The 12,401-nt window shown below is 37.5% G+C and overlaps 1 protein-coding gene across 1 annotated transcript in view; it reads left to right on the top strand.

The window, feature by feature from the left end:
• The window catches only part of tmem8b (transmembrane protein 8B), a 59,168-nt gene extending 48,138 nt beyond the window's left edge, over positions 1-11,030 (top strand). The window contains exons 12-13 of the mRNA XM_023958927.1: positions 2,997-3,113; positions 9,990-11,030. Coding sequence (XP_023814695.1) covers positions 2,997-3,113; positions 9,990-10,325 — 453 coding nt within the window. The 3' untranslated portion in view covers positions 10,326-11,030. The remainder of the gene's footprint in view (positions 1-2,996; positions 3,114-9,989) is intronic.
• The last annotated feature ends 1,371 nt before the right edge of the window (positions 11,031-12,401 follow it).

Here is a 12,401-nt window from a genome sequence, read left to right as displayed (position 1 = left end):
TCCTCACTGGTGTCCATGGATTACATGAAATCCTTCCACCTTTATCCACCTTTGTCATGGTAGAGGAGAACATGTCAATGTAAGGGTGGGGTCATCTAAAATAGCACAAGGGTTAAATGATTTAAGTGTCAAATTTAAATAGGTTAAATCATTTATAACCTAACATTATATGACCAATGCCTGAGATTGCTAACGGTTTGTTAAGCAAAATGCAGGTAAATTATCGTTTTTAGGAAATCCTTAAAATACTTTGTTAGTCTTTGTATTTCACCTGCTACAGAATAAGCGCTAAACATCTCCTTAATAGTCAGACTGACTGTGAAATATAAACAGTGTGTAATATTTGTACCGTGGGATGCCGTGTCTTTTACTTTATGACTTTTGCTGCAAAATTAGCCTCAGTTTGGAGGCAAAAAGCTTTCTGCTGCAATAATAATTTTGTAATTTTGTTTCATTCTTTCCAACGTCTGCCTAACAAAGAGCTTAATAAATAAAAGGGTGCAGTGGCATAAACCTTTATTAACCACCTTTATGTTGCATGAAACTCAAGGTTATTAGCACTCTTACCAGCAGCCAATAACGGAAGTAGATCTTAACAGCATAAAGACCAATAAAATCAGCGCAACGACCTATAAAAGTTTGTGGTACTAAAGGAACACATAGGGCTTCAGCATGATTAAATTCTTAATAAGCTCTATGGTCCATTTAATGAATGACTTTGAGATTAGCTTGAAAGGTTGGATGTTCATATTAATTAAATCTTCTGTGGCTTCAGATGTGTTTGTCCCTTTGAGACAGCAGGCGCGATACGATGCATTTCACACATCCACAAGACTGCTCCGCCCTGTGCCACACTGTGAGCATGTAAATATGTGTGTCTGATAAAAATAGAGTTGCACCAGGATTTTTATAACCTTGTCTGTCACTGTGCAGAAGGCAGGCGTGTTTGGGTGCCTCTGTGTGATCCGGCAGCGCAGTATGACCGATGACTGTGCCTGCACACAGTCCTCGGGCCGCTTCACGCTGCTCCTTTTCTCCCTACTCTCTGCCAATTAGTCCTATTCTTCCACAGACAGGTTATTTCTCCCTGCTCAGAAATTCCCAGCTCTTTCTCACTTTGCTCATCCGACAGCAGACTGCAGACCTCAGACATCCTAAAGTCCTGCCAAAGCATATACAGATTATTAATTCTGTTTTTGTTTCCAACTTTTCATATTCTCTGGCTTTGTCTCACTGAGTATGAATAAAATAGCACAATGTTAACTAAACGCTACAATTACCTAAATTGTGGCTTAATAAAGCCTCAGGAAAATCGTGTTTTTAACAAGTTCTTGTAGCGTTTTATCTCATGGTGGAGGAAATCTATACAAAAAAATAATATAAAAACATTTCTGGAAATGTCTTTATTTAGATCATTATAAATAACGAGCAGATGAAAAAATGCCGTTGGAAAAAAATATTTCTTGTTACGTGGCGGGCCACAAGCTCCATGCTCCGCTCCATTTTGATGGATCCACTTGGAGGCAAATAGATCCCTGGATGTCTTTGTTTTCCTTATTTGAGCTGGCATCTGGCGCAAAACTTTACTGGTGGATAGCTTCAATATTCCTTGACATTATTGTACTTGTCATGGTAAGTTGGGGTTTCGAGGGGCTGTGAGCTAGCGGAAGGGCGTATGAACAAAGAGATGATGGGAAATAAGGGTGGCCTAACCCTGCGCCAACGATCCCGCCCACAACTTAGAGGTACATTTTAATGAACTACAGAAATTATATCATAGAAGAGCACTTTTTTGGTTTTGGCTAAAAATGACGTAATCATAACAAAATGACCACTGGGAACGCTTTTGCAATATTGCACCTATTGATCTATTTTCAAAGTATTTTCAAAGTATTCCATGTGGTCTATTAATTACTATTATTCTGGGGGGGGGGGGGGGGGGGGTTCGCCAAAAAAAAGGTGTCATTTTCTAGGAGTTGTGACTTTTGTCAGGGGGCATCCCGCCCCCAATGGAGAGCTCAGAGCAGGCAGTTTGTGGCCCGCTCTGCAGTTTTGTGTCACAACAAAGCTTTTTTTTGCCCTACATTTTTTTTTGTCTGCAACTGATTCAAAAACAATTTTTAAAAGAAATACTCAGAAATGTAATTTTGAGCTAAATTTTCATAATTTATGTGCTCCGCCATCCGAAAAATGCCACAGGAATATGTTAAAAATCACAACTTTCCTTGGAAAGTACATAACATTAGGTATGGTACAACCTTAAACTGCAAATTATGTGAAAATACCTATGTTGTCTGGTTGAAGCACACCAGCCATCTCTTTCCTAATTTTAAGGGGTTCCCTATCACAAATCTGTTAAGACAACAAAAATTTTCAAAGCACCAAATTACCAAAGCCTTTTTTTGTTTATTTTTAACCAAGGACTGCACACCTGTTCATCATTAATTCATCAAGGGTTGATCATTAGCTGCACCTGCCTGCAACTTACCCTCCTAAATCCTCTGGGCTGCTGCACCTCTGCTCTGGCTCAGTAATTCATAAATAAATGTAGCTGGGATTTCCCAATAGAATACATAAAGCCTTTGCTATTATTTATCTGAGCTTGTATTTACCTAATTTTACTTGACTTCAATTGATTTTTTAATAATTAAAAGGGTTTTGAAGAGGAATTTTTTATAAGTGTGCGTAATTTGAAAAGTGTGTGTTTAGCTTGTAGTTTTTGCTCTGAGAGATGGAAAAAAAAAACTTCAAATACTCTGATATTAAAATACATTAAGATAAAGAGAGTTTACTTCTATTCCACTGTGAGTTTATAATCTAATTAAAAAAGGAAACGTATATTCTTCCAGACTGCTTTTAATTTGATAGAAAATCTGTCTGCAAATACTTTTTCTCACTATTACTGCATGATCGCTCAATCATCTTCCTCCTCTGGTGATTTAGTGACTGTCGGAGTTAATGACAGGTGTGCATTGACCCATGTGGCTCTTGTGCAGGTGCTGTATCTGCTGGGAGCCATGTCGCTGTCGATGGCTCTGCAGCTGGACCGCCACGGTCTCTGGAACCTGCTGGGACCCAGTCTGTTTGCTCTGGGCATCATGGCTGTGGCATGGGTACGTGTAATTCCCCTTTTTCCTCAGCTGCGGAGAAACATTTTTTTATAAATTGAAAATGTTTTATTTGTCACGATACTTCTGGGAAAGATAGATTGGAAGTATTGATGGCCGCTGAAGACAAAAGTACAACGAACGTGGTTGACTGTTGAAGCTTGTTTTGTTGCTCTTTCTGCCAGTAACACATTTCTAATCTGCGTTAAACTAACAGAACACCAGATTTCCCTTTAAAACTGTGACTTTCTGCCTGAAGATGCTATTTGACGTGAGCGTACGGTGAGTGGGGATTTGAAAGTTTTCCAGCTCATAGGTATTAGTCATGGGTTGTAGTTCCATTATAACTGCTTGTACTTTCACTGACTCGTCTATCCATAATGTGTTCCCTCAACTGAGAAGATAAAAATAATAAGTCTTTCAGGCAAAGTTTAAGGCCTTGGTGAAACATTTGAACGAAGGAATTTCTTTTTTATTTTATCTTATTTTTTGCTTTTGACAGTTTTGCCTCTGTTATTTGGAACATCCTGAAGTTTTAATGCAAAAGACAATATATTTACAGCTTAAAGACCCAGTCCAATGATCTTTTGACCTATTGTAAAAACGTATTCAGTGGTCTTTTAATTATAATTATGCAGCACCATAGGCACAGAGTAAGCCTGCCCTCATTTCCCATCCTCACTTTGTTTACACGCTCTCCTGCTAGCTTACAGCGCCTCACATTGATTCCAGCTCAGACAAGAAAAATGAAGAGATACACGGATCTATTTGTCTGCAAGTAGACGCATCAGAATGGAGCAGAGCAGGGAGCCCTGCATATTATGCACTTGGCGATTATGCTCTTTTTCAAATAAGCATTTTGTCATCCGCTCCTGAAACACAAGAAGTGAGGAAAAGAAATACTCAAAAATGCAATTTTGAGCTTAATAAAATTAAAAAAAAGTCCTATCATCAGAAAAATGCCACGAGAACATATTAAACAACAATTTTTATTGTTTTTAAACGTAATCAATATTGGTGCAAAATGATTATGCAATATGAAACAAAACAACCTATGCTCAAAAATATAAATGGAATTATAATTATGCAGATTTGTGTTCATTTTGACATTTCCTGAATGGAAATATTTTTACTATTGATTTCTAATACTGCAATAACAACTTGAACCACAAACAAGCATTTTGCGAGACTGTGGCAGCTTTTGAAGGTAAACCTGGGCTCATGCTTTGATTACACCACATTTAAATATTTATGAGCGGTTCAACAGAGTACAGCTGCTTTCTAACAGTTCTCCAGCGCTGCGCCTCTCAGTTTGAGTGCCACGCGCTTTCGACAAGAAGCCTTTTATTTCAGCTTGTCATGTTCCTGCGCAGCTTGGCATTCTGAATGTTCCAGACACAATGGAATTAGCTCACTGAAGCGAAGGGCGCAGCGCGTCTGCTGCTGTGGAGGGGCATCATCACCCACCAAAAAAATAAAAAGGAGTTTGGATCTGTCTAGGCCAAAAAACCCTAAATAACCCAAACTAAACGAGTGAGTGTGGAAAAACCATCTTGATCAGGTATGATTTGCTTTGAAAAGAAGCAGCTCAAATGTTTCATTAAGTTTTATTAAAATTATCAGATCTAAAGTAGATCTTATAGGAAAGTAATTACATCCACTATTCTGGAAGAAAATGTCACATTATATTTCCCATTTTGTGATAGATCCCCTGACAAATTTGGGATTTTTCTTTACTAAAATATTGTAGGAAAAATCCATTTCTATTTGAGTGAAAAGCTGAATATGGATTTTGTTTGTGCTGTGCTCTCAGAGCCCCATTAGGGACAGATCGAGCATATTCTCCTTGATGGCAGACATCAAATTTAGTCGTGGCCAAAGCTGATATGAGAATAAAAGACAAAGTAGATAGAGTAGCCTCACCAGTAAACGGCTCATAAGTTATTTAGTATCACTTTAAACTTGTCCAACAGACTTGTTTAACCCCTTGTGCTATCCCAGGCACTTTAACATTAGGAGTTGGGTCATCTAGACCCACTAGACAGTGCTCTGAACCTTTTTTCTTCAATGATTTGTGATCTTAACTGGTGTCCATGGACTACATGAAATCTTTCCACCTTCATCCACCTTTGTCATGGTAGGGAGAACACTTCAATGGAAGGGTGGGGTCATCTAAGATAGTACAAGGGTTACAGGTAAAGGTAGATGTTTAAAGATTTGAGAGAATAGGCAAGAGAAAAGACCCTTTTGTCTTTTAGTAATATACATATTTATTTCTATTAACTTCAAACATGTGTTCCTGCAAAGTGGGAAAATTCTTATGATTGGGTTTTTTTAATTTTATTTTAACAATTGATGATAAAAGAAAAAATAGTTTTTACATGAAAATAACATAGAATACACGGTTTAAATAATGTCTAAATAAATATTTGAAGGTTCTATATTCTAAGTGTATATGTATATATATATATATATATATATACTATATATATAATGTATGTATGTGTGTATTCATTAATTAATAAACAATCCCAAAGCGGTATTTTTATCCATTCACGTGTTTCCCCACTCTCTGAGCACCAACCCCCTCTCTATCCATGAAAACAATCAGGGCTTCACGTTGTGATGTCACAAAGTGAGGAACAGCCCCTTCAAGGAAGAGTCTGCACTGCCATCGGGCTAACGCACACACCCACAGTAGCGGTTTTAGAAAAAGTATGATAAAGAAAGAAAAGTATGGTGTGGGCCCTGTAAAAGAAACGTGTTGAAACTGAGTCAAAAATTGGTACAACATTTACACACTTTAATTAAATAACAAAGGAATGAAGTGTGTTTCCATTACATACAGAAATATAATTAAAAAAAACATTAGCGTATGTCTAAGTACATACTTGTTTGTAAATTTTTACATCACTTTTTTTTTTTTAGAAACCACAGCCATAAAACAAAAAATATGTCACATAAATGACCTACACACTTGTTTTAATCATACTATACTTCAAAAATGTTAGAAAATTTATAGCTATAACTTATTTTTGTGTAAGATAATGTAAATACTTTAACTCCATATCCAGACTGTTCCACAGTTTTACATCCCTCATCAAAGAAAAAATAGATCAAATAAAAAAAAAAAAAACATTTTTTTCTTGGTGGTTCATATGCTGCTAATCTTAAAATAAAAGGTTCTTCTTAAATTATGACCTTTTTATTTCTAAATCCTATACAAGTGGGTCTATTTTTTCAGTTTTTACGTATGTACACATACACATTCTATCAAAACATTTTTGTGAATTAAAATAATTAAGTATTGTGTTCATAATAGAATATCACAATGATTTGTATTCATTTATTTGTATTCAAACTACAGGACATATTTAACAAAAGTTTTTATTGTTGGAAACTCCTAAATGAAATGTGTCCTCTGTCAGAAAAGTGCATTTTGAAAATGCATACCTGCTCACTTAAAGCCCTTAAGATGGGGATTTTTATCATAACTAATTTTGTCATTTTTAAGACTCTTTTATCTGTGTTGATTATACTTTTTATTCATTTTTCTTTTGTATTTCTGTCTCCTTCAGCTGTTTTTATGTTTGCCTGGTTGCATTGAACCCAGCTGCTGCTTGTTGTCTTGATGAACCCTCAGTCTCATTAAAAAGCTCTGTGGTTCAGACTCAGATCTTTGTCTTGTCTTGGTGCTCCTCATGATTTGTTTAGTGTTGCACATACAGAGTCTTGATTTTTCTCAATCTCTGTCTATTGGATAATTTGACATTTCTGTAAACCTGCCTCCTGTCTCCTTGATTGCGTTCTTAAAACATTTCATTTAATGCTGCAGGTTTTTTAATGCCTTTAGTTCAGTCATCCACGTCTCAAATCAAATTCTGCAGCCAGATTGCTCCCCATCATGCTGGCGTAACAGTATAAACATTTGGCACATGTTCTATATTGATACTAATTGAACGTCTTTACATCATGGATTGAATTTTAAGTGATTTAGAAATACCAAACTGCAAAACGTATTGGGGCCAAAAATATGTAAGTGTAAATATTAGCGTAAATGTTGCACAAACATGTAATCTTATTTAAAATTGTTCGCCGAAAGATCTTTATTTGTTCCATTCTAAATCCATTCAGAAAATGAGACCATATTGTTTTCTTAGCTGAAAATGTGAACTTCTTCATTTCTGGAACGGAGAAAGTCGTTCTGAAAATAGACTTTCTTGTTTGTCTTGACACTTCAATTATGAATGCTCTCGTAATTCATCCGTGTTCTGGAAAATTGTAGGTTTTATGATGACACATAATTTAGAGAATGGAAAAAACAAACAGCTGCCCATCAATCGCTGACTGTGTCACAATAAATCTGTCCAGGTGGTCGTGTGTCATTTCAGGTCAGCTGTGAGATTCTTAAAGCACCATGAAACTTGAGCGCAAGATCGTCTTTCTATACAGAAATGGGGAAAAACACAATAAAAAAACATACTGCTTGAAAGGCTGCTTATGTTTGTCATGATTTCTGGATCAACTGCTGGAAAACTTTTTTTTAACTTTATTTTATTAAAAAAAAAAAGCCCATCTAAGGACAAATGCTGCAAATTCGCTTCTGCTAAAAGGATTGCAATTTGAGCATGGGACTGCTGTATTATTTCTGTTTTTATATCAGTCCTTATTCAATACACAACATCAATTTAATTGAATCTACCAGTATCTGCCAGGTTTAGGGAAACCAATTTTTCCCCCTCATTATTGTGGTTTATTTAACCAATTTGAACACAGTAGTTGCAGTTGGCTTTGGTGGTTCTCACATTGAACCGTGTGCAAAGTTCCTGCCACATGGTGTACAGCCCCCTTGATGATTTTCAAATATCTTCTCTAAACATCAAAAAGCATAATGTAAAGTGACCTGGTAAACAGATTGCATCTAAATATTTTAATTTCTTGTACCCATGTATGAAGGGACAGTGGAGAAAATAAATCAGTCCTCAGCAGATTGAGTAAAGACGGCCTGCTTTGATCATATGATATTGGTGAGAATAAAAGAGACAAACATTGTAACATCGACTCAATCAAACAAGAAAGACAAAAATTTGGTGCCTGACTGGCATAAACCGCATATTCATGGAGACTAAAGAGAGCAGAGTGGAATTTTTCTGCAAAAATGTCACCTTTTTTTGTTAACTTTATCAAAAAGAGATGTCAAGCCATGAGGGCAGATCGTTGGCATTCTTGGACACAAAAAGAGTCTACCGTCAAGACAAGATAAAATGTCCTTTTTTATTTTGGGTTCATCTTCTGGATTGTCCAGCCTTGTTTGTATTTAAAGCAAAGGCTTATTTTGTCTATTCCTTATATTTGAGACGCATTAGCTGCTTTGCAACTCTTCTGGTCTTTACTGCAGCCACAAGGGGGCAAAATTTATTTTTTTCATGTGCTGGTCTGAAGTTCGGGTGAATTCCGAGGGTGGTATCAGGAAGGGCATCAGATATAAAACTAAAGCTAAATCTATCATGCCAATTACAAACAGAACTTTGATACCCAATTGGTTGTCATTTGAGTTAGCAAGATAAGATAAGATAAGATATTCCTTTATTAGTCCCACAATGGGGAAATTTCCAACAGCCCAGCAACAGTTTTAGAGCACCATTGGTAATTGGAATATTGTTGGTTAAAGCATAGGACTTAGACCAGTGCTTTTTGAGTTTTTTTTTGTTTATTTTTTTTTTTTTTTGAGACGTGTTTATTTATAAATCCCAAGCACATTCCAACGAGACATGTGTATATACATTGAATTTCTTTAGGGTATATATATGTATGTATATATGTATGTATATGTATGTATATTAACAATATACAGTAATTCTTATCCAAGAGTATTGAATGAGAGGAGAACAAAATGGTCTTTAATAAATATTTGAAATTACGCTAATTGTTAAAACAGTTGACGAGTTATAGCGCTAAAGATCTGATAATCAGGGGTTAATCTGTTCAACAGTTTGAACAAACAAAGACCTCACTAGCAGCAGCAAATGATAAACTGCATCCACTGCTATCTGGGGGAAAAAAATGAAAGTGCAAAACAGCTGTTCTGCCTTTCACTGATAAAACACACTTTTTAAGTAGTTTGAGAAAAATAAATGAGAAATCAAAATGTTTGTCATTCTGAGCAGCAAAGCACTCATGCAGTTGCCTGAGTGGTTGCTGAGACATCTTACCCTGCAACATACTGTAGCAACTCATCACAGTATTTCCTTAAACTATGGATTTTAATTGGTCTCTGAAAGAAATTAAAACAAAGTATGTTTGGTGGGGGTGTAAGGGATACAGATATGTAGCGAACAATTGATTAGGGAGTATCGCTTGAAAACCATAAGTCCAATAAAGATTATGTTGATAAAACGTTATAAAAGTAAATGGGAAGTAAATAATCAAATCTAGTAAACTTTGTCAGTTTTTCTTCCTATTATGTGTCTCTGCTGTGTTTTTATGTACCGTGATGCAAACAAAAAGACGTCCAATCAGAAGCCAGCTCCTACCAAGTTGGGTCAATTATAATTGGCTGAAGGTGACCCACAGCGAGGGATGTGTGTTGTGTGCACTAAACATATGAGAAAACCCTTTTTTTCCACAGAATAATGTGTCCAAGACTGTCCAAATGAGGATAATTAGACCCCGTTGTATTGCCACAAAATTAGTTGAATCTTTTGTGTATCAATTTGAGGACGATGTATCAAGATTGGCATTGATTTGTGATGTGTGTTTGAGTTTGATAGCTGTTGCAAAGGCATAATCAGAGACAGCAAATTCACCTTTTAAACCACGTTCGTGGTAAATGTAGAACACTGTAGCAGAGAAAAACATTCTTGTTGTACTGTGTCCTTTCAGACTGTGCGCACCATCCGACGTAGGCGTTGCTACCCACCCACCTGGAAGCGCTGGGTGTTCTTCCTCTTCCCGGGCACAATGATCGCGACATCAGCTGTGGCGCTTTACGCCTTTGTGGAGACAGAGGAGAACTACTTCTACATCCACAGCATATGGCACATGCTGATCGCGGGGAGTGTGGGCTTCCTGCTGCCACCTCGCGCCAAGCCCGATTCTAAGGTGACCCCGCTGAAGCGCAAGCGGGGCTGCGGCTATCAGCTGTGTGTGAACGAGCACGAGGAATTGGGCCTGGTGGACCCAGCCATCATTTCCATCAACAGCATCTGTAAGAGCTGATAAACTTTTCACCCAGAGACACTTCATTGCCTTCTTTTAGTCGGTAAATTCACACATGGGAATTTAAGCCACAGAACTTGAAGAAAAAAAAAGGAAAAACCATGTAAATATTTAAATCCCAATGTGACACACGGGAATTCTTGTTTTTCTTTTTTGTTGTAATAGATCATCAGTATGTAATTATTATCCATAGCTGAAGTTCTGATGAATTGTGGGCGTACAGTGGCACACTGTTGTTTGTGAATATGTATTTAAAGTCAAAGTTGAACCACTGCTGCTATTTGACGGTGACTGTAAAACTGCTTCAAATGGTTCTTTTCTGTTTGTAAGCTGGCGACTTACTTTACTGTTTGAACAATGATGAACAAGGAACACGGTCCAGGCGATTCACCAAGGGCACGGCTTTTCCTGAAATTTTTTTGTGATCTATCTTTTGCACTGAGACACAAAAAAATGTTATTCTGTACATTTTTATAATCTAAACAGTGGGCACACCAATGTAAAACCTAGCTGTAATGTGGAATGTTAGACTGTCTTTTGCAAATGAAATGTATCACTTTTACACGAATGTGCTGATGCTTCACGGAGGGGAGGCAGGGGGACTCCAGAGACCTCAAGACCAACTCACCTCCCTGCTCTTTTATGACAGGACCTCTGTGACTCCGCATTCATGAACAATAAATGTTTTCTTTCTTGGCCTCGGTATCACTTTGCTGCTCCAGAAGCTTTTAAATGTTGCTGTTGCGATTTTTCACAAAGGCATCACATAGCAACCCCTTTGGCCCTAATGGAAGCTGCTGATCCTCACACGGTGAGACCAGAGACTGTCAACAGAATCCAGCCCAAAATAGAGAAAAAGATAAATAATTCTTGTGCCCAGCAGCAGCTGCATTAAAGCACCTTGAGAGCACGCTGTCGATGCGTAGACTTTCCCTTCTTATGGAAGAAAACGCAGAGCTGTGAGAGTTTTATGTCTCTGCTATATTTCTTTTAGGTGTGATCCATCTCTCCTTTTGTACTCTGGGTCTTTATTATGAGATGATTTCAGAGGATCAAATAATTTATCATTTTGCCAAATGCACATGTTTTAGTGCAAGGTGAGAGGTGATTGCAGCTGGACCACTGGCAGGAATTATTACAGCTCTTAAGAACAGTATAAGGTAGTTTGCCATTTTGGGACTCGCTCTCTTTGCTCAGTGACGGTCTTTGTGCCAAAACGTCTGTCCAGAATCTGTTGACTGAGAACAAGAAAAAAAATATGTTAGAATAAATGTTAATCTTATAAGTGTTGGGGTTTCTTTACTTTCAGATTTCATTGAGAGATGGATCTGGTCACAATTCAATTTCCAGTCGATTCCTCCAAGAATATTGAAGTCCCTCTCAAATCATCCTTCTAAGCTTCTTATTTGGCTTATGTGCTGCAAACAAGTCCTGGAGTTACTGTGTACGCAGTTAAAGTGTGACTCACTGGCCTTATCTCTGACTCTATTGTGTCGCTTGTAACGTTCTGTGCGCCTTATATATAACGTCATTTCAAAAATAGCCCGCTCGTTGATCGTGGGCCCTAAAGTGTGGAAAATATGGTTCTCAGAAATGCAACTTTGAGCCTCATTTTCTTTAAATGTGTCCTCCGTCATCAGAAAAATGCCATAAGAACATGTTAAAAACACAATTTTTATGGGAGTGGGTCTTTAAAGAGCTTGAATCTGCAGTCTGCTATTGTTTGAGTGTATATATGTAGGTCAGCATTGTTTAGTGCTACTGATTAAGCCGCTAACAACACATATCCAGAAAAGAATTCAAACCTTTTCTTTTGCACACCAAGCATTTATTTACAGGCTGAGGCCGGGGAGCCTCCCAAGCCCCCGCCGATGCAGATAATTATGCCGCACTTTTTCTAACCCAGATTGTGTCTGTTCAGCTTTGAAAATGTGATGGAACGAGGCCGGAGGAGAGCAAAGGAAATGTGAGATTCTCTGGTTAAATCTTTGTTCAGAAGGTCTTACAAATACAGAGTCTGTGTTGTGCTGCGTTGATGCTGTTTTTCTCCATAGCAAATGGAGGCAATACGACAAA

This window comes from Oryzias latipes, chromosome 9, assembly GCF_002234675.1.
Source record: "Oryzias latipes chromosome 9, ASM223467v1".
In the NCBI taxonomy this organism is placed as follows: Eukaryota; Metazoa; Chordata; class Actinopteri; order Beloniformes; family Adrianichthyidae; genus Oryzias; species Oryzias latipes.
Note: the sequence above shows the minus strand (reverse complement) of the source record. Positions and strands in the feature narration are given on the sequence as shown.